Source organism: Lontra canadensis, unplaced genomic scaffold, assembly GCF_010015895.1.
Source record: "Lontra canadensis isolate GAN:19392208 unplaced genomic scaffold, GSC_riverotter_1.0 scaffold128, whole genome shotgun sequence".
NCBI classification, from domain to species: Eukaryota; Metazoa; Chordata; class Mammalia; order Carnivora; family Mustelidae; genus Lontra; species Lontra canadensis.
In genome coordinates this window covers 638,728-658,458 of record NW_022631122.1, presented here as the reverse complement: position 1 = coordinate 658,458, position 19,731 = coordinate 638,728, and the positions used below count along the sequence as shown (strand labels likewise).

The 19,731-nt window shown below is 40.4% G+C and overlaps 1 protein-coding gene across 3 annotated transcripts in view; it reads left to right on the top strand.

Moving 5' to 3' along the window:
• MCTP2 (multiple C2 and transmembrane domain containing 2) overlaps positions 1–19,731 on the top strand; it is a 239,285-nt gene that overhangs the window by 129,307 nt on the left and 90,247 nt on the right. For all 3 annotated transcript variants that reach the window (XM_032842343.1, XM_032842341.1, XM_032842344.1), the window contains 2 exons: positions 11,735–11,837; positions 14,215–14,317. In XM_032842343.1, the coding sequence (XP_032698234.1) occupies positions 11,735–11,837; positions 14,215–14,317 (206 nt within the window). The remainder of the gene's footprint in view (positions 1–11,734; positions 11,838–14,214; positions 14,318–19,731) is intronic.

Below are 19,731 nucleotides of genomic sequence, written 5' to 3'. Positions count from 1 at the left end.
ATGTTGATAGTCTCATATTGATTTAGAAATTTTCCTTTCTTTTAAAGCTTACTTATAATTTATGAAAATACTTAATTTACTCCTTTCTCATGTGCCTTTGGCCTTCAGAGTTTTGTTTTCTGCACATTTAGAGTTATCTTCAAGATGTCCAGAGCCCATTATTTTTACTTCCATCTGAATGTTTTGATACAATACTTCTTGGATCTATGATTGTTGATGTCTCAGGAAATGTTGTTTCAAACACAAGAACTCATTCATGCCTTCAAGCAATATTTTCAAAAATTCTCTCTGTAGTTGTATGTTTGTGGATCTCTAGGAACTAATTGCAATGCATTAGAAGTTTCTTTTTAAGTCTTGTTGACAACTACTTCCGTCTGTGGAAACACATTTTTAAAACCTTTGTTTTACCCATCCTGACAGGTGCCCCTCTCCACAGCCCCCCCAAACTAGTGTTTACGGAGGAGTTTCAGGCCAATGTTTCTTTCCAAGCAGTTTTTTTGGCTCTTAAAGTGAATAGGAGAGCAATCTGGGAAAAAAAAAGGGGGGGGGGATATTTGGAAAAGACCAGAAAACAAGGCAAAACCCTTCTTTTTAAAAGAATAATTTTGGGGGGGAAATGTTGCCATTTTGTCATTTTCTTTATATTCAAGATGCTAGGAGATAGTTTTTGAGTGGATGAAGGCGAGTACCAAGAGAATCCCAGCAGCAAAAAGCAATGGTTACAAATCCAGTCATGCTGTGTGGTTTGATGGAATGCCCTGGTCTCTGTATTATTCATGAGAAAATCATCACTCTTCTTGTCATTAGCTAAACATGTCTTTAGACCATATTGATCTTTATTTTTAGAACCAGATTTCACTGTCTGTGTTCTTTATAGGTTGGCAGGGTCCTGGGTGGACCCTCCTATCTATTCTCAACCAGATTATTGGTTTAGGGTAACAAAGTGGACCAAATGCAGAGAGTTGTTAAGCACCTTTTCCACGTGAAAAAAAGAAATGGATTCAGATCACAAGGAAGTAGCAATAGGGATGTAACTAATACCTCCAAGAGGTTTGCTATTGTATCATATGGTGGGGACTCACCCATTACTTCTGCTTTTATGGTTCACTGTTAGAATCACCTGATGTGCTTTAAAACATTCTGGCTTCTCCAGAATCAGAAGAGGTATGTACACCTGTCATCGTCAATACCAGGAGCATTAAGAAAGAAGTAACTACTGGGGCGCCTGGGTGGCTCAGTGGGTTAAATCCTCTGCCTTTGGCTCAGGTCGTGATCCCAGGATCCTGGGATTGAGCCCCGCGTCGGGCTCTCTGGTCAGCGGGGAGCCATCTTTTCCGGCCAGCTGTCCTTTACAAAGGAGGGTTCCACTGCAGTTGCTCAGGGAATGAAGTACTCATCTCTGTGAATAAACAAGCAGTCTGCTTACTCTGAATAACCAGGGGGATTCTCTGAGAGTGAGGATCATGTTAGAGCACAGAAGGGAACTTTCTACCCTCACTGCTTTTGTTTTACATTTTTTTGGATAATTCTTTGTTTCTTAAAAGACAATACCAAATAACCATAATAACTGATGCTTTAAGTGTGTTTCACTAAAGATGCCAGCGAACCTAATAAAGCCAAGTTTCAGTGGGAGATCTTGCTGTAGTATTCTGGGTGGAGGTTACTGTTTTTGCAAAGTCCAGAGAACTCTTGTCTTGGGGGAGTTGGGGGAGAATGAATGCACTGGTAATCCTCCTGTCTGTGGTTTGCCCATTTTAAAGTGGTCTCTGTCTTAGCAGGGAATAATCTGAAAAAAGAAAATACCAGTTGTTCATCGCTGCTGTACTCAAAGCAGGACATTCCTTATTACTGGTTACTGGTGTTACAATTATATAGTCATGAAAAGAAATTAACTTTGGAGAAAGTGAATCCCCATTACTTTACCAACATTTAGAACACACACACACACACACACACACACCACAAGCATGGACTAAGGTGAATTTCTTTCCCATTAAAAACTGAAAATATGTTTCTATATAAAGAAAAAAATAGTGTCTTTCCACATGTGTTAAAAGATATTAATAACCAAAATCTATGTATATTCCCAATGTTAAGATACTTACAAAAGATAAAGGCTTCAGGGCTCTAATATATAAAAATATATTTATTATTTTTTAATTCATTCCTTCATAAATATGCTATTGTGTGATTGAACTGATTCAACACTAATACATTTGAATTTATGTATAGCTCGGGATTTTTTTAAGCCTCACATTCGTTTGTATGTAAGTGAAAAGACTTTTTAAAGAATCTGAAGTAATCTATCTTCTCTTGCAGTCCATCCCTCTAAAATTGGCCAAAGACATTTTAATGTACTCTACAGCTAATATTAGTTGCGGATAGCCACAAGCAGTCACTCTAATAGAAGAGCCTGTCAGATATTTTTATTAAAGAGTTTGTCTCACAAACACCTTGTGCCCAGCATAACCTAAAATTTTTAAGTAATAGGTTGTCCATTCTGATGCTATTACTTCTGTAGTAAAACAGACTACAGCCTTGATTCAGGAAACAGATGATAAATTTTACTCTGAGATTCAAGGTGAGCCTATCTCTTTGTGATGCTTAATGGGACCCATATCCTCCACTCAGCTGTTTGGAGAGGAAAGTAACCCACCTTCTAACAATTAAAGGAGAGAGAGGAAGGCTTTGTTAGAACCAAGGTGAGGAATGATATGGCAACAGGTTCCCTCCCCAGAGTAAAGCCCTCAGAGAGGATGGGGCTGTATCTTCTACTTTGCCCAGGGATACATCAGATACATGAATTAATACTGTTGAAAAAAGGCGGCGTTTATTTCATAAAAGATAATGAAGTAGGTGATAGTTAAATAGAAAAATTGTTCGAGAATGGAAATTTTTTCTGGTCAGAATTGTATTTCAGTACAAATGACAATGCTTATCTTACATACTGAGAGAACAATGGGTGAAGTGTAGGCAAGTATTTACTATATGTTCAGCACATAGAAGGAGAATTGATCTGGAGAGCCTTGTTATAATTGATAGACTATTGTGGGGAACCTGTTGGATTTTAACATGTAGGTCTTGCTTCGAGGTATCAGTACTAAAGCCATGATGGCTACCATGTGCATAAGGTACCTGCCAAGTTCAACACCTAGTCAATGACTCTTATATTCTCACAATCAAGATGTAGGTTTCACATTTCATCCTTCCTCTTAATTAAGCCTTCTCTTCATTTTTTGAAATAAATCTTATATGTTGACATCCTTTCCTCTAGGGAATCTTCTCGTGGTAAGACTGGTTATTGTTTGGTCTCTCTCTGCTTTATTCCTTTACCTGTTATCACTACCAAGGTGCTCCTAGCCATTGAAAATTTGGGTATAAAATGGGGGATACAGAAATGTAGGAGAGTTTTCTTCACCTCACAGCAAAAGAGCAAGTAGGGAAGCATTGAAAGCCCACATCAGTGCAGAATGATAGTAAGTAATAGAACAATGGAACATAGTCTCAATATTTCTGCTTTTTGTAGCACAATTCTATCTTAATTTTTTCATGTTCTCATCATAATAATCTGTCTGCCATGATGAGAAACTGGGGAAGTATCAGGAAACAATGAAGGAACAAAACTGGAAATACCATTTTCACTCCAATCTGGAGTTACTTATTCTCCAGGGATCCTTGTCACTTTTTGGCATATTTTGCCATACCACACCACCCATCAAACAAGACAGAGTTTCCAAATATATCTGGATCTTCGTGACTTCTTGGCCATAAGGTCGTCACTTAGACCCTTTCTCTGTTTCCAGGTTAATAAGACAACTGCTAAATTAGTATCAAAATGACTATCAGAGGAGTGGAAAAGACAGTGTTTTCAGACAACAACAACAAAAAATGCAGGTTTTTGTGAAGTGGCCTTGTTTGATAAGTAAACATGATAGGAACCCAAGAGTGCCTGATCCAAGAGAAAAAAGATATATTTAATTCCAGAATCCCCAACTTCTCTCCAAGGAGCCCAGTATAGCTTCCCAGTGGCTTCTATTTATTTTTTAAATTTCTTTTCAAAGTTCCAGAATTCATTGTTTATGTACCACACCCAGTCCCAATAGCTTTTAAAGCTTGTCTCAACTTACGAAAAGCCAGCTTGGTGGTGGATCTCATGATCTTCAAGAAATACTCATTGAGAACCAATTGTATTTGAGGAGCTCGGTCACTTCCCTCTTCCTCCTCTACCACAGAGTTGCCCAAAGGGGGCAGTGTGTATTGTTGAAATGGATAAGGACCTCTCTCAAAATCTGGGTGGCATTTCCAGTTCCCAGTGCCATTAGGAGGAGCTCTTAGTCTGTTCCAAACGTAGGATTGATCTCCCCGATCCTGGTAGAGTGCATTCAGGATGTGAACCCTTTCTCAGTGACTGTGACTCATGCGTTAAATAAATCAACGTTTAGTTCAGTGATTTATTCATCAAAGATGAAAATCAGTCTCCATATTTTTGCCATTTATTTTTACAGTCTCTGCCTTTTGCTTTCATTCTTACGTATTATGGTGTAGAACATATACAGAAATAGACAACTATTTTAAATCTTGGTTCTACCACGTGCTGGCCTTGGGTCCACCGCAAGCCTGTTTCCTCGTGGATATTTTGAGGGTTAATTAAAACCTACATGAACATGTCTAACACATATTGCATGTTCAATACATAACTATTACCATTTTTTATTAAATGTATTTGCTTAGAGTATAGTTGATGTGGGAAGTTTCACAGGTTATTAATATTTTGTTTATAATTCTTCTAATTTTAAATAATGTCAGAATTATCAGCATCTCTAATCACACTTGGCTTTTCAACCACTTTTAGAAATCTAGTTACCAATCTAAAATGTTTTTTTCTTTTTGTTCTGTTTCTACTGCCTGATAAAAGCCAAGCCAAAAAAAAAAAAAAAAAATGTGCTTCATGGTGGGGAAATTCTCATACTCAAATACTCAAACCAGTTTAGTGCTTGTGTCCACATTTTAATAATCTGAATGATAGTTTTATCCATATAAAATATTTTTGTGGGCTCATCAATTGTTTTGTTACACACGAAAGTGCTATTTTGAGAAATTGTTAACCAAAACACTTCATTTAGATCCCATATTATAGAAATATTCCAGCCATATGCTGTAATAATGACTTTTAAGTAGTTTCTATAAATTATAACACTGGCTGTAAGGTTCTAGTTATTTTGTTTTTTAATTTTTTTTCCCAAAGCATGACTACTTGTATTAGAGGAAAAATAGTCCTATAGTTATTGTTCACTGGAGATTTTAAGTCACCTGTCCATTTTCTGGTTTGTTTTCATTGTCTGTTTGAAGTTGTAGCCATAGCAATACCTCTCCCCCTAAAGATGCCTTATTTTCAAAGGGACGGCTGTAATTGCAATTTCTAGAAAGCTTAAAAATAGTGATTGAATGCTTTTAATTTCCTTGAGATCCTCTTGGATAGCTGAGCTCGAATCAAGACCAACTTTTTAAAAACACATCAAAAACTGTATAAATCTGTCTTTGGCTCACCATCTGCTTTAATAGTCTGCCAAAGAACGTGGACTCTCCTCACCGCAGAGTTTGGGGGTCTATGTAAGATTTAGCAGTTTTGAACTTACTGGTACGTTGAGAGTGAATGAACTCCGTTCGTTTCTCTTCTATGAATTAACAAAGGAGTCACTTTGATCTTATTAGTTGGGCGCTTAGTAAGTAATTATCTTAATTTATCTAGCAAATATACCTGCTCAATGCGAGGGGCTGTGGTAGGCTCTGTTGATATGATAGGGGAGAGGAATTGGTCTTTGGCCTCCCATGAAATGACCAATTAAACCAATAGCATCTACAATTGATGCTTGAACAGTGTGGGGCATGCAAGCACTGATACCCCATGCAGTTAAAAATTGGCAAAAACTTGGCATATAACTTTTAACTACTGATAGCCTAGCGTTGATCTGAAGCCTTACTGGTGAGATAAACAGTTGAGTACCACAGTGTCATCTGTGTTATATACTGCATTTTTACAATAAATGAGAGAAAATGTTACTGAGAAAACCATGGAAGAGAAAATTCATTTTACAGTATTGTACTGTAGCATTTATTTAAAAAAATCCACATGTAAGTGAATGTGCACCATTGAACCATCTGTTGTTCAAGGGGCAAGTGGAAGGGCAGTTCTACTCCTAAGGTCAAGGACAGCGTGTCAAGGTTCAGGGAAGGAACACCTGACTGGTGTTCCTGCAGGAAGCGATGCTTTCACTGAGATGTCAGAGCTGAGTTAGCACGGCAGAGGTAAAAGAAAAGCCTTTTAAAATGAGGGGACAGCAGGTCTCAGAGCCTGCAGGGCTTTTCTGAAACACAGAAGAAAATACGTGCCTAGAGGAGCAAGGGTTTTGAGGGTGCCTCAGTGGAAACGGGGAGATGTCGGGTCAATGCAGCGGGTGATGGTGGTTTTATGTTTTGGGTTTTTTGTTTGTTTGTTTGTTTTTGGAACTTGAATGGCAACAGGAATGGAGTTAGAAGAAAAATTCTTATGTCACGAGTTATTTTTGATTTTTTTTAAAGATTTTATTTATTTATTTATTTGACAGATAGAGATCACAAGCAGGCAGAGAAGCAGGCAGAGAGAAAGGGGGAAGCAGGCTCCCAGCTGAGCAAAGAGCCCGATGTGGGGCTCAATCCCAGGACCCTGAGATCATGACCTGAGCCTAAGGCAGAGGCTTTAACCCACTGAGCCACCCACGCGCCCCATTATGTCATGAGTTCTTATATGTTCTGTGCTTGTGTTAGAAGAGTAGACTATCAGAAATTTAGTTCAATAACACTTCAGCAAAATTAAGTCCTTCTCGTCCTTTGTGGATCTTGTAGTCCTAATACAGGTGTGTCTGCCCCTTGCTCTGGATGTCTGCAGCAGTAACATGAGCAAGTCCTCACCTGGGTGACCCCGCCATTCTACAGATTCCCGAAGGTTGCAGCCACTCGGGAAGGCAAGACATACTTGAAAAGTTAGACCCAGCACCCATAGACATCCATGTTTGTTTTTCTTCGAAGATCCCTCTTAGCTCTGAGCACCGTGTTTTCCACATTGCAGGGATCATAAAGTAATTGTTGACTAGAGAAGCAGGCACGTCATAGGCCTTATAATTTTCATTTGAGGCCTTATGAGTTTCAAATCAATCATCATAGGAGCTGGGGGGAAAGGGAAGGCTCCTGGGAGCCTGTGGTTGTAGAGAAAGTTCTGCGAAGATGATACATCTTGAACTAGGTCTTGGAGGCTAATTGGCCTTTGTGTTTTGGGTTGGGATCAGGGATTAAGAGAACATTGCAGGGAGTCTTGGTCATCCCACACGCAGTGGAGGAAGGCTGTCTGAGCCCCACACCTCTGCATGCTGGTCGGGAGTGGGGGAAAGACACACCAACCTCGACAGAGGGTTTGGGAATAGGGATCAGGATGGATCGTGTGGTGTAAATTGTCAGAGAACAGATTTTCAGATGAGCACCTAGAATTTGCTCCAGTATGCTCTAGTAAGGGTTATAAGCATGTGGTTGGAAACAAAACATGAAGGGAGAGTTTGTAGAAATTCAGCCTGGCATGGCTCTATTGCCCCCTACCTTACCCCCACTTCCCAGCTTGTCTGCGCTGTGATGCTCCGTGCTAAGCTTCAGAAATGATCTTCCTCTGGAAATTCTTTCTTTGGTCCTGCCCCCGTGCTGACGGTCTGCAGTGGCTCCTGACTGCTGGATGAGAATAAAAGAAGCGCATTTAAATGAAAAATACTGGTCATGGCCTTCAAGGCTTCAAGCTCATCTCAGCATTTATTTATCCATATCTCACATGTCATGATTGCCACTATGTATTTGTATCTCTCTGCATGTCTGTCTATCTTGTTAAAGCTCTCCTCTGTCCTTATCTCCTCAAGATTAACCCACCCATTTCTTCTAGCCCAGTGACGTCTGCTTTAAGATTCACTTGCACGATGAGATCTTCTCGGACTTGGACCAACCACATTGAATCTCTCTGAACTTTAGGTGCCTCTTCTGCAAAATGACATGAGCATCCCTCACCTCTTGGAGATGATGTGAGGACTGAATGAGAAGCTGCCTAACTCATGGTTACCCGCTTAGAGCAGAAGGAGCCAGGTGGGCCCTTCTAGCTAGTGCTGGCCACGAAGAGCCTGCTGGACCCTCTCACTGGGGCATGGGACTCTTGACCATGGCACATCTCCCTCCCGGGGGAGGGAGGGGTATGTACGCCTCGGGTGTGCATGCGTCAGACCCTCAAATGAAATACAGGACTGAATATGGAACAGGAATGTGCAGATGTGGAATATGAGACGTGTAAGGAAAACACACAGTTGGAGAGCAGAAACGGGAGCAACACAGTCTCTGGGCAGGGAGCACAAGGAAGGTCTTCACTGGAAATGTGGCATTTGCTGAAAAGCAGAGATTGGTATGAGAGTCCTTTAGAAGTCATGCCTTGGTGGGCTGTGTCCATCAGGGCCTGGTTCAGTGCCAGGAGCAGAGTGTGTGCTTAAAAAATATCTGTCAGATGAGTGGTAGGACCTCTGCAGTACATGTATTACTTCCATTCAATTTCTGAAACTGACATAAAAGTAAAATTATTTCAGTGAGAAACCTCTACTTGCCATCCAAGGAATAGAAACGCATTATAAAGTGGTGTTGAAAAGTAGCAAAGCCTATTGAGGGCAAAGTGCTAAACAGGTCCGTGAGCTGAAATCGCCAGTGATGTATCCGTGTCAAGGTGGCAGGCCACCTGTGTCAAGGTGATAGGCCACCCGGGGGCATGGGAGGTCATCTGACTGTTTCACTTAGAGAACTTTGGGGACCAGAGACAAAAAGCGCAGACCCTGTGTGTATATGTCAGTCTGTCTGGTGCTGTTTGCTCAGTACCATTGGGAGAACATTGGGACATCTCATTTATGACGGGAAATCATCTTTATCTCCAATGAATGTATTCATTATTTAAATTCTAGAAAATCCCCTTTTATCTGGAAACTTTTAAGGGAGAGAAAGCAATCCGTAAAGTGCAAAGAAGTGACTCTGTACATCTTTTAATGTCTTTGTTTCTCCTTCCTCCTCTCCGCCTGCTTATATTGTAATATTAATAAATGCAGCATTTTAATGAGCTTTGATGGGATCACCTTCAGAGAGTTGGTGCCGTGTGTTCCTTGGAGACGCATAACTGAAGTTCCCGGTTTCTGGAAGGAAGTCTGTTCCTCATTAGCTGGGACAGCTAAGAGTATGCTGGCTTGGGAGGGAGGGGGCCACAGCTCCAGCCCACCTGTGCGTGCACAGGACCGGCCACGGCTCGGCCCTGCTGTGGAGGAACCCCAGGGCTTTCATTAAAAGTGTCAGATGGTTTCCCAGGAGGGAGTGCTGATGGCATGTCATATTGGGGTTTCAGGAGGAGCAGCCCTGACACCTACTAACAGTCTGACAAATGGTTAAGTGGCTGCTTTAGCACGGGTCGGGGGAGCCAGCATCCTCTACCTGAGCCTGAAGAGTGGAGCACATGTTCTCTCCATGCTTCTGGCTCTGAAAGAGGCAAATCTGCCCTCCTCTGTCCGAAGCTCCTCCCCTCCCAGAGCCTACCCCCTTGCCCTGCAAAACACACTCCCCAGAGTAAAGCTTACTTGCCTTAAGTAAGCAAGGCTTTTTTGTGAGATGCCGAGGAATGGGTTTTGTGTTGGTTTGACTGTGGCTGCCCAGCATCTAAACCCCTTGTAAATTTGGGGAGGTTCCTGTTGCATGTTTTGGAGAAGAGGTCAGAGCATCCTTGCGTGGACAGAAGATGAAAAGTCAGTCCTTCTTTTCTGAGCACTGGCATTTAGGGCCTGGGTGCTTGATGAGGTGGGAACAGTTAGATCCTTCTTGGAGGTCTTTGCCTCTGCATCAAGGGCAGCAAAAAAGCAGGGGTGGATAATTCGTGTTAGAGGCAGCCACACCCAGGGTCCAGTAACACGAGGACCTGTGAGGCTAGTTTTCCTGGGAAGCAGAAGCCAGACTTTTCCTGGGGAGGGAGAGTGACAGAGGTTCTTGTGCCTGAGTATTTTTAACCCTTCTTGGGTTTCTAGTAATTTTCCAGCCTGATTTTCCAATCTTTGCCATGATTCTGAGAGTTCTCTGATATTATTTCGCTAAATTGAGACAGGGGCCATTTCCATGTTTATAACTGACAACCCCAACTCATTCATTTATGTCCATGACTTGGTCATTGTCTACTGGCCACTGAGATCATAGCATTGGCTTAAAAGCTTAGCCAGGCATCTACGTGTCTAGAACACTAGTCAGTTGAACAGAATCTCCTATTTAATATCCTTCATCCTGTATCTGTTCTTCCTCTTTTTCTATTTTTGACATAGAATCTTCATGGAGTCTCTTGCACCTGTCAGTCTGTCTATTGATGTGCTGTACCTCGGAGCTCCTGGATATTAAGTTAATTAGATGTAGGTTCCATGACCTGAACTGTAGGCCAGTAGGTCAAGAAGCCCAAGGACTCTCGGCATTAGACCCTGGCCTGTGATTCCTTGGCCATTTGTTGGCAGAACATCTGTCTTCATGCCCCCAATTAATTTAGTACGTGCCGCTTCGTAAAGTGTCCCTGTGCCACAGAGGCAGGCAATGTGTTCGGTTATATGGACATTTATAGAGCCATCCATTCTGTCTCTGACAGTTCCGATTCTGGATCCCACTGTCAAACCCAACGAAAGGGGAGAGCATTGTTTTGTTTGTTTGTTTTTTGCAATAACTTTCTGGGTCCCACTTTGGATTTTGGATTTTCTAACTTTATTATTTATTTATTTTTTCTTTTGGAGGATGTATGAGGTGGGGTGGAAAAGGAAGACGCTAGATGAGAGAAGTCGGGGTTAAGATTCATTTTTTTTTTTTAAAGATAAAAACGTTGGACTTTGTGGAATTCTACTTTTGCATGTTTATGAGCAGCAAAAATGTAGCATCATCTGTATTCTCATAATGTATTTGAATATATCAGATCGTATGTGTTTATGGCCACTCCCCTCACAGGGCAGTTTTAGCTCCTTAGTAGCCGTGTTTATAGTTTTCCTCTCTTCTCTCTGGACCTTGCAGAAGCCTCTGGGTTACCATAGGCTTCCTGCATAGCTGAGTACTTTCCTATATTGACTCAAGGGGAACTTAAGCAGGAAACGGACGGGAGCTTCTGTATTAAAACAATGCAAAACTCAGGGCACCTGGGTGGCTCAGTTGGTTGGGCGGCTTCCAGGTCATGATCCTGGAGTCCCGGGATCGAGTCCCGCATTGGGCTCCCGGCTCAGTGGGAAGTCTGCTCCTCCTGCTGACCTTTCTCCTCTCATGCTCTCTCTCAAATAAATAAATAAATCTTAAAACAACACAAAACTCAACTCTCATGTGTGAGACTGACAGTTGCTTTTATGCAACCTGTTGTGGTCACTGGCTCTCAAGGCTGCATCTGGGTTGTGTATCATCCCTGTTCATTAAGTATGCTACAGTTCCCGAACTAACACGTTCTCTCTGTTTCCTGAACTCCCTCACAAGCCTTGCTGGAAAGAGATGCTCACTTTTGCTCTTTCAGCAAGCACAGTTTTATTGGTATAAACCTGCCTGGATTTTACTCACTTGGCCTCTTCTACTTCTGAGATTCATTTGTCTCTGATCAGGGAACTGCCTTTGCCTTGACCAATGTCCTGTGTTCTCTTTACAGGGAAGAGTGATCCTTTTTGCCTGTTGGAGTTAGGCAACGACCGACTTCAGACACACACCATCTACAAAAACCTCAACCCCGAGTGGAACAAAGTTTTTACCTTGTAAGTGCTTTCTTAAGCCTCCAGAATATCAAGGAGTGTTTTTAACTTAGAGATCAATTATCCTTGATATGTGCGGGGCAGACTGGGGCTCTTAAGTGGAACTTTCTATCCATTTTTATGTGCAAAGAATGAATTTTATTGTTTTTTTCCTTCTGAAAACCTTTTATCCTTTCATTTTATAGAGTATAGTGTTAATAATAGAAGAGGCCATTTGGAACTGCAAGGGTTAGGGTTATAGGAGGCATTTGTAAAGTAGATCTTTCAGTAGCTCAATTAATCTGTGAGTAGATGGACACTTCCATTTATCCAGACTAATTCATTCCTGGGTTAAAGAAAATTACAAATGAAGACCTGCCTTAAATTCAGGTTTATATGTTATAGCATTATTGTAATATCTAAAAGCTTATATTATGGCAGAGTCTTTTGGAAAATATAGATTATCTGTGATTCCTCAAAGAGTTCCAAAGTGTCTTTGTATTCCAGCTTGTCTGAAGACCAGCTGCCCCACAGAGAAGCCATGTCCAGTCTTTCAAACTCAGGCATTTAGAAGGCTAGATCTATTTCTTAGCGTGCTTTAGACTCTGAGGTACCTGGCCATCAAGGGGAGGCACCTGTTGATTGGGGTCAAATGGTGGTTCACTGACCTCACAACACTGAAGAAATGCTGTGCTTATAACTGAATGAATATGTTTTGAATGGAGTTGATGATTTCCAAATAGAAAGCTCCCAAGGATCGAAATTGAATCAGTCATCACAAACCTCCCAACAAATAAAAGTCCAATACCATGTGGTTCCACAGGTGAATTCTACTGAACATTTAAAGAGTTAATACATATTCTTCTCAAACTTTTCCAAAAAGTGGAAGAGGGAGGAAAACTCCCAAATTCATTCTTTGAGGCCAGCATCACCCTGAGACCAAACTCAGATCCCCACAAAGAAAGAGAACTATAAAGCCAGTACCTCTGATGCAGATATCCTCAACAAGGTATTAGTGAATGGAATCCAACAATACATTAAAAAAAACAAAAAACAAAAAACAAAAACAACAACAACAACAACAAAACATCATCACAACAAAGTGGGGTTTATCCTCAAAGATGCAAGTATGGTTCAATATTTGCAAACCAAGCAATGTGATACATCACATCACTAAGAGGATAAAAAACATATGATCATTTCAATAGATGCAGAAAAGATATTTGACAAAATATAACATCCATTCATAGAGGGAATATACGTCAACATAATTAAGACCTTATATGAAAAACCCACAGCTAGCATCATAGTCAGTGGGAAAAATGAGAGCTTTTCCCCCAAGGACAGGAAAAAGACAAGGATGTCCACTTTCACCACTTTTATTCAGTATAGCACTGGAAGTCTTAGCCACAGCAATCAGACAAGAAAAAGAAATAAAAGTCATCCAAATTAGTAAGGAAGAAGTAAAGCTTTCATTATTTGCAGATAACATAATATAGAAAACTCTAAAGACTCCACAAAAAGGTACTAGGACTGATAAAAGAATTTGTTAAGGTTGTGGAATACAAAATCATTATACAGAAATCTGTTGCATTTCTATGCACTAATAGTGAAGGAGCAGAAAGAAAAAATAATAAAACAATCTCATTTATAATTATACCAAGATAATAAAATACCTAGGAACAAACTTAACCAAAGAGGTGGAAGACCTGTACTCTGAAAACTAAAAGACTGATGAGAGAAAGTTCCCAAGGATCTGTGAGAAGTGGATTAACTCGCCTGAGCAGGTTTGCAAACTGCCATATGAAAGAGTTTCTTGTTTGCTCAAAACACTGCTGATGACCATGGCTCCATTTCTTATTATAGGTGATGTTTGGTTTCTGGTCCACATAAAAAAATGTTTCTAAATATGCATGGGAGTTTTAATATTTTGTCTTTCAACAATGGGAAGCTTTCTATGGATCTCAGCAAATACTGATTTTGATCACCTTCTTTCCCCCTCCCCAAAGGGAATTCTTCATTAATTTATTTTTTTCATTAATTTAGTGTAAATAAAATCTTATTGCCTATTTGAAATCACTGGCCTTTTAGCTCCTCATTCTGTCTCTTTTTTATCCTCCTATTTCTTTGATAGTCCTACCCTTGAGTGCATGTATACATGGAAAATGTCATAGTAAAAAAAGTTGACTTTTTTTTTTTCATATGGATGTCTGAATCTTCTATGATGGAAGGTTTGGGAATACAGTTCAGTTTGATTTAATTTTTGGAATTTAATTAAATGGTAGTTTTATACTCTAAGGACATACAGGCTTAATTAGTGAAACCGTGTTTTCAGATCTTCATGGAACAGACTCCACTTGTGTATTTTTGTATATAATACATGATAAATTTCTTGTTTCAGTCCTATTAAAGATATCCATGATGTTTTAGAAGTGACAGTCTTTGATGAAGATGGAGATAAACCTCCTGATTTTCTTGGAAAAGTTGCCATTCCCTTGCTGTCCGTAAGTTACTGTAGTTAATACCCAGTTCGTAAGTCGTTTTACAGTTGACAAGTTTCTATGATCTAGAGTTGTTCTATCTTTGTCAATCTGGGGAAAAGATCCTCCTAGCTATAGCAGGAAACAACTATTTTATTACTTAACGTTTTCCAGTTTTTTCAGTAGTTTCAGATATAAAGTAACAATCATGTAGTTGAATATTGGTTTAACCAACAAGAACATTTTGACTAGTCTTTCAATTCATTTTTAGTGGGAGTTTCTGTTTGGTTTCAAGGAATATAGATCTATGACTGATTTTCCATTTGTTAATGAAAACATACACATGTCCCTTTATTATCTCCTTAGTACCCATTTCTTCAAAGATTAATTCCTGGTAACTGCAAAGTTTTTCCTAGCTCTACTGAAGACCATTCTCTCAAAAGTTCTATTTGTCTTTATAGTAGTAGGGTTTGCTTTCAGCCTCAAAAAAATGCTTTCTGGAAGAGAGCAGAGAGCTTCTCTTGGAAAAAGAGTGCCATTTCAGTAGTCTAGTTAAAAGATAACATACTAGAGTAAGCTAAGAGCTGAATGAAATAATATCCTATGACGTCAGATGAGAAAGTACCACATGATACCTTTACATGGGCAAAGGAGGGAAGCTGGGATCTGAATTTACCTATTAATGGGACATTAATGTTTGTACCAAATGTACTCTTCCAGAAGAGAGAATTTCAGTTTTTCACTCAACAATTAATGTTTCACTGTAGAGATGTCATGGTCTTATCAGTCAGCAAGGCTTTATTTACTTCTTCCCAAAGACTTATTTCTCCAAAGCTATTAGTACATTTTTGTAGCAGGAGAGTCTGTGCTCTAAGCATGAGATTAGACTAGCTCACATGATGCTTACAGTCCAGAAGCACTACATCTCTCAGTATCTCTATGGGTTTTGATCGCCTGGTTAATTTCTCCCCAATTTCTCTTATCCTGACTGTCCCTCTAAGAGAAGGGGTGGAGCAGCTTTTCCCTTGTCAGTTTGGCTCCTGCCAAATACTCAGAGCCATCAGCAGCAGACCGCACTGAGTCTCCAGGAGGAGATGGCAATTTGGGATCTCTCTCTCTCTCTCTCTCTCTTTTTGGCTACAACTTTGTCAGTTATTCCTGAATTAATACACGTAACAAGAGCATGGAATACAATTTTAGAGAGGTCTAAAGGGAAGACCCTCCTTTACAATTCAGTTTCTTTTTTTCCTCAATTCTTTGAGATGGGACAGAGACATTTCTCTTCTTGATTTTTTAAAAAAAATATTTATTTTTGAGAGAAAGAAAGAGAGTGTGTGTGGTGGGGGACAGAGGGAGAGAAAGAGGAGAATCTCAAGCAGACTCCTTACTGAGTGTGGAGCCCCATGTGGGGATCGATCTGAGGCCCCCGAGGTTATGACCTGAGCCAAAATCATGAGTCTGATGCTTAACCAACTGAGCCACCAGGTGCCACTGTCCTCTTGTTTTTAATAGATAAATATGTAGTAAAATATTTTATTCCTTGCTGGGTGAAAACTCCTTGGTGTGATTTTAAACCTCCCTCTGTTTCATCTGTAAAAGTTTTGTGTAATTAGTTTTCTATAATACCAACAAATTAACCCACTTATTCCCTCCCTTCTTCTTTATGATGTACAATGTCTCAATGCTGTTGAGTTAGATCTAAGAAATTACCTCTGGCTAAATCAGGTATAGGGTTTCTCAGCCTTACCATGATTGACATTTTTGGTTGGATCAAGCTTTGTTGTGGGGCGCTGTCCTGTGCTCTGTGGGATGTTTAGCAGATCCCTGACTTCTACCCAATAGATGTCAGGAGGACCCATCCACCCATCACTGTAGTGACAGTCAAAGATGTCTGCAGACCTTGCCAATGTTCCAAGGAGGGACAAAATCACTCCTGGCGGAGAACCACTGACCCAAGTTAGTGCCGTTTTTGCATTTTATCTTTCAAGATGCAGGGTAGAATGATTCTATGAAAAATTTCATTTAAATGCAAAGAGCCCCCGACCCCCTTAACTTTATTCTGGTTGCTGATAATGTGCCCACGATCTGTACATTCATTTGTTTGAGGAGTATTTATTGAGTGTCTGCTTTATGCCAGGCATTGCTCATCGTTTTAGGTTTAGTTTAGTTTAGTTTTAGTTTAGCTCTAATGCAACAGTGGTGAAGTTATCTTCTCTCAGAACTTACCTTTGGGTTGTAGTAGTCAGTATACAAAACAAAGAAACTCACAAAAAGCAAGACAGCATGTTAGATGGTGAAAGGTACCCTGTAGAAAACAAAGCTCCAAGATTATGTCCAGGGAAGGGGTGCACTTCTCCGTGGGCTGGCCAGGAAGGACCTCACTCCAGGGGGCATTTGAATGAGAACTTAAGGAAGTGAGAAAGAAAACCCTGTGGCTATCTGGGGATACGGTTCCAGGCAGGACTGCTTCCACGTTCCAAGGCTCTAAGGCAGTACCCTGAATGTCTAGTCCCAGACATATTGGAGTGGACAGTGTGGATGGAATGGAGTCTCCTGGAGGGGTTGTGGGGGGCAATCACAAATGTGGAATAAGGAAGGACATAGGGATGAAGTGTCATGGGAAAGTGGTAAGACGCTGCCAGTCTGAACGTTTGAAGGACTTTGGCTTGCTCTTAGCGTTGATGGGGAGCCACAGGAAAGTGTCAAGGCAGGGAGTGCTTGATTTGGTCTACACTCTCATTTTCTAACATGAAAGGGCTATGGCACACAGAGAAATAAATCCAGCTCTGACCGTTCTCTACCACATAAAGCCTAAAGGCAGTGTGGCCTGAGCCACGTTCTCATGAGGGGCTTGGGGGGCCCCTCTACCTAAAATGCAGTTAAAAGTATGATAGAAAAAATGCCATAATCCTGTATCTGTAAGAGGCAGGTTTTCAGTTGTTCATTAGATCACCAATCATTCTGTTTTCGAGTAATTCCAACTTGTGATTTAGAGAGTATGTTTTCACATTTATTTAGATCTGATGTTTTTTTTTTGTTTTGTTTTTTTTTTTTTTTTTTTTGGTCTTTATTTAATATCTGTTGCATCGTGCTTCACTAACCAGCCCTAGGTGAAGCATGTATCATATGTGAAATCATTAATTTTCCGAAAACCTTATTCGGCATGCTTTAGTATCATGGCTGTTTACAAAAGAGGGAGCTGAGGTGCACGAGGGTCCTGGCGCTGGATCGTAGTAGAGGCTTGAAGTAGGCAGTTTCATGTCCGAGCTGGGCTCCTTAAGTGGATGCTTTCCTGCCACGGTGAGCCCCTGTTCAGTAGAAATGAGGCCGAAAGGAAGAACCAAGATGTTCTTCACGCAACCACTGGTCTCAGTGCAATAAAGTGTGGACAGGTAGGACACAGAGTTGAAGACTTACATATCTTGGGTGATGCCTGTGGAATGAACACAGAAGACCTGAAATGCTTTTTTTTCTTAATTGAAGTACAGTTGACATAGAATATCATATGGGTGGACAATACAGGGATGCAACAAGTCTGTGTTAGGTTGTGCTAACACATGTAGTTACCACCTGTCACCAGATGGCATGGTTACGGTACCATTGACTATAATCCCTATGCTGTACCTTACATTCCCATGACTTAACTCCTCTGTAACTGGAAGTGATGACCTCCCACTCCCTCCATCCACTTGCCCATCCCTCACTTCCCTCCCCTGTAGCATCCACCAGTTCGTTCTCTGGGCTTATTCAAGATCAGAAATATCAAGTGTTACATAAAAGGAAAAAGAGAACATAGAGCAGGAGGAATGGATTTAATTTTAGGAAGACTTGAGGAAGTGGGGAGTTTGAGCTGGCCTAGAGGGGACCTGGTGTTGATCATGACTGGTGGGTGAGGTAAAGAAAGAAGGCCATTCCAAGCAGAGGGTAGAGGAGGCGTGGAGAAGCAGGGGGTAAGAGAAAGGCCACCTTCTGGAAGCAAAGAGGAGCTTTTGTTGCCTGGTGCTCAGGGTGAGCAGGGATAATGGAGAGGGAGGACGGAGGGCTGCTCAAGAAGGATTGAGGGAGGCTGGGGCTTATTCTATTAGCAAGGAGAACCTGAAGGCTTTTAGCCTGGGGATGGAGATCTCAGAGCTGTTGGCTAGGAAGAAAGTTTTGGCTCTAGTATGGAGCAAGTTACAGAGGGACAGAGACTTTTCCTGGAGGGATTGGTTGAAACTCCAGAAATAAGCATCAAAGAGAGAACTCTTCTATTTCACGTTTTATGCCTCTTAGGAGACAGTCTGATTTCTCTGCTTTTTTCATATGAGGGAGAATTATAAAAATGGAATAGCCAGTGCTTCTCTGTTGCTTTTATAGGATATGAAATAGTATTCAATAATGCCTTCTTTTCTATTTAAAAACAAAAATTGTATTTCTTGGAGAAGAATATGAATTTCTTTTTTGCAAGAGTACATTTTCTTTAATCAAGTCATAAACTAAAACTTGATTTATACTTTCAGAGAAAATGCAAACTACATTTCAAAATGTCTAAGTATAAAGTATTGAATGTACTTTAACTTTTAATCTGTCTCAAAATGATAATGTGCTAAGTGCATTTCAGCCTGTTAAATGAAAAGCCTGATCTGAATTCACTGTGTCTTTTAAAGCAGGGTGAATGTGCTGGCTGACGATTGGCTCATTTAAAATCCATGTTGTAAAATCAGTATATCTGTTAATGCAGTGAATTGTTCAAAGCATTTACATATGCTCAAATAATACAGCATTGTAAGAATCCAGGCCACTGGGTCATCCTTCCATGTATTTAATTTCTGTCCAAGTTTTTTTAATAAAATAGTGGGTTTTTAAAACGTTATATAGAGGGGGCACATCAGTGGCTCAGTTGGTTATAGGTCTGGCTCTTGGTTTTGGCTCAGATCATGATCCTGGGGTCCTAGGATCGAGTCCAACTTTGGGCTCTCTGCTGAGTGGGGAGTCTGCTTCTTCCTCTCTCCCTTCCTGCTTGTGCTTTCTGTCTCTCTCTCTCTACTCTTTCTCAAATAAATAAAATCTTTAAAAAACAAGGGCTATATATATGTAAAACTTGTCACTCATGATTAAAAACAATAGAAAATTACATCTGGCCTGGATTATCATTGGAAGACTTCTAAGTTTTGCCCATTTCCACATAACTCCAAATATCTTCTAATCAATAACATAATAAGTGTGCATTGGAAAACAGTAACATATTTTAGTGTTTTAAGATATTTACATAGACACTACCTCTGAAATATTATCCGATTCCCTTAGATTTATTTAAACACATCTATTCTCAGTTAAGAAGTCTAATTTTTTGTCCTGGAAATCAATCTGGGTTCTTCTCCTCCAGGACGTTTCTTTTTAGGCAGACATATGTTTATCATCTCAGAAATTATGGAATGGCTCCATATAGAAAGACTTTG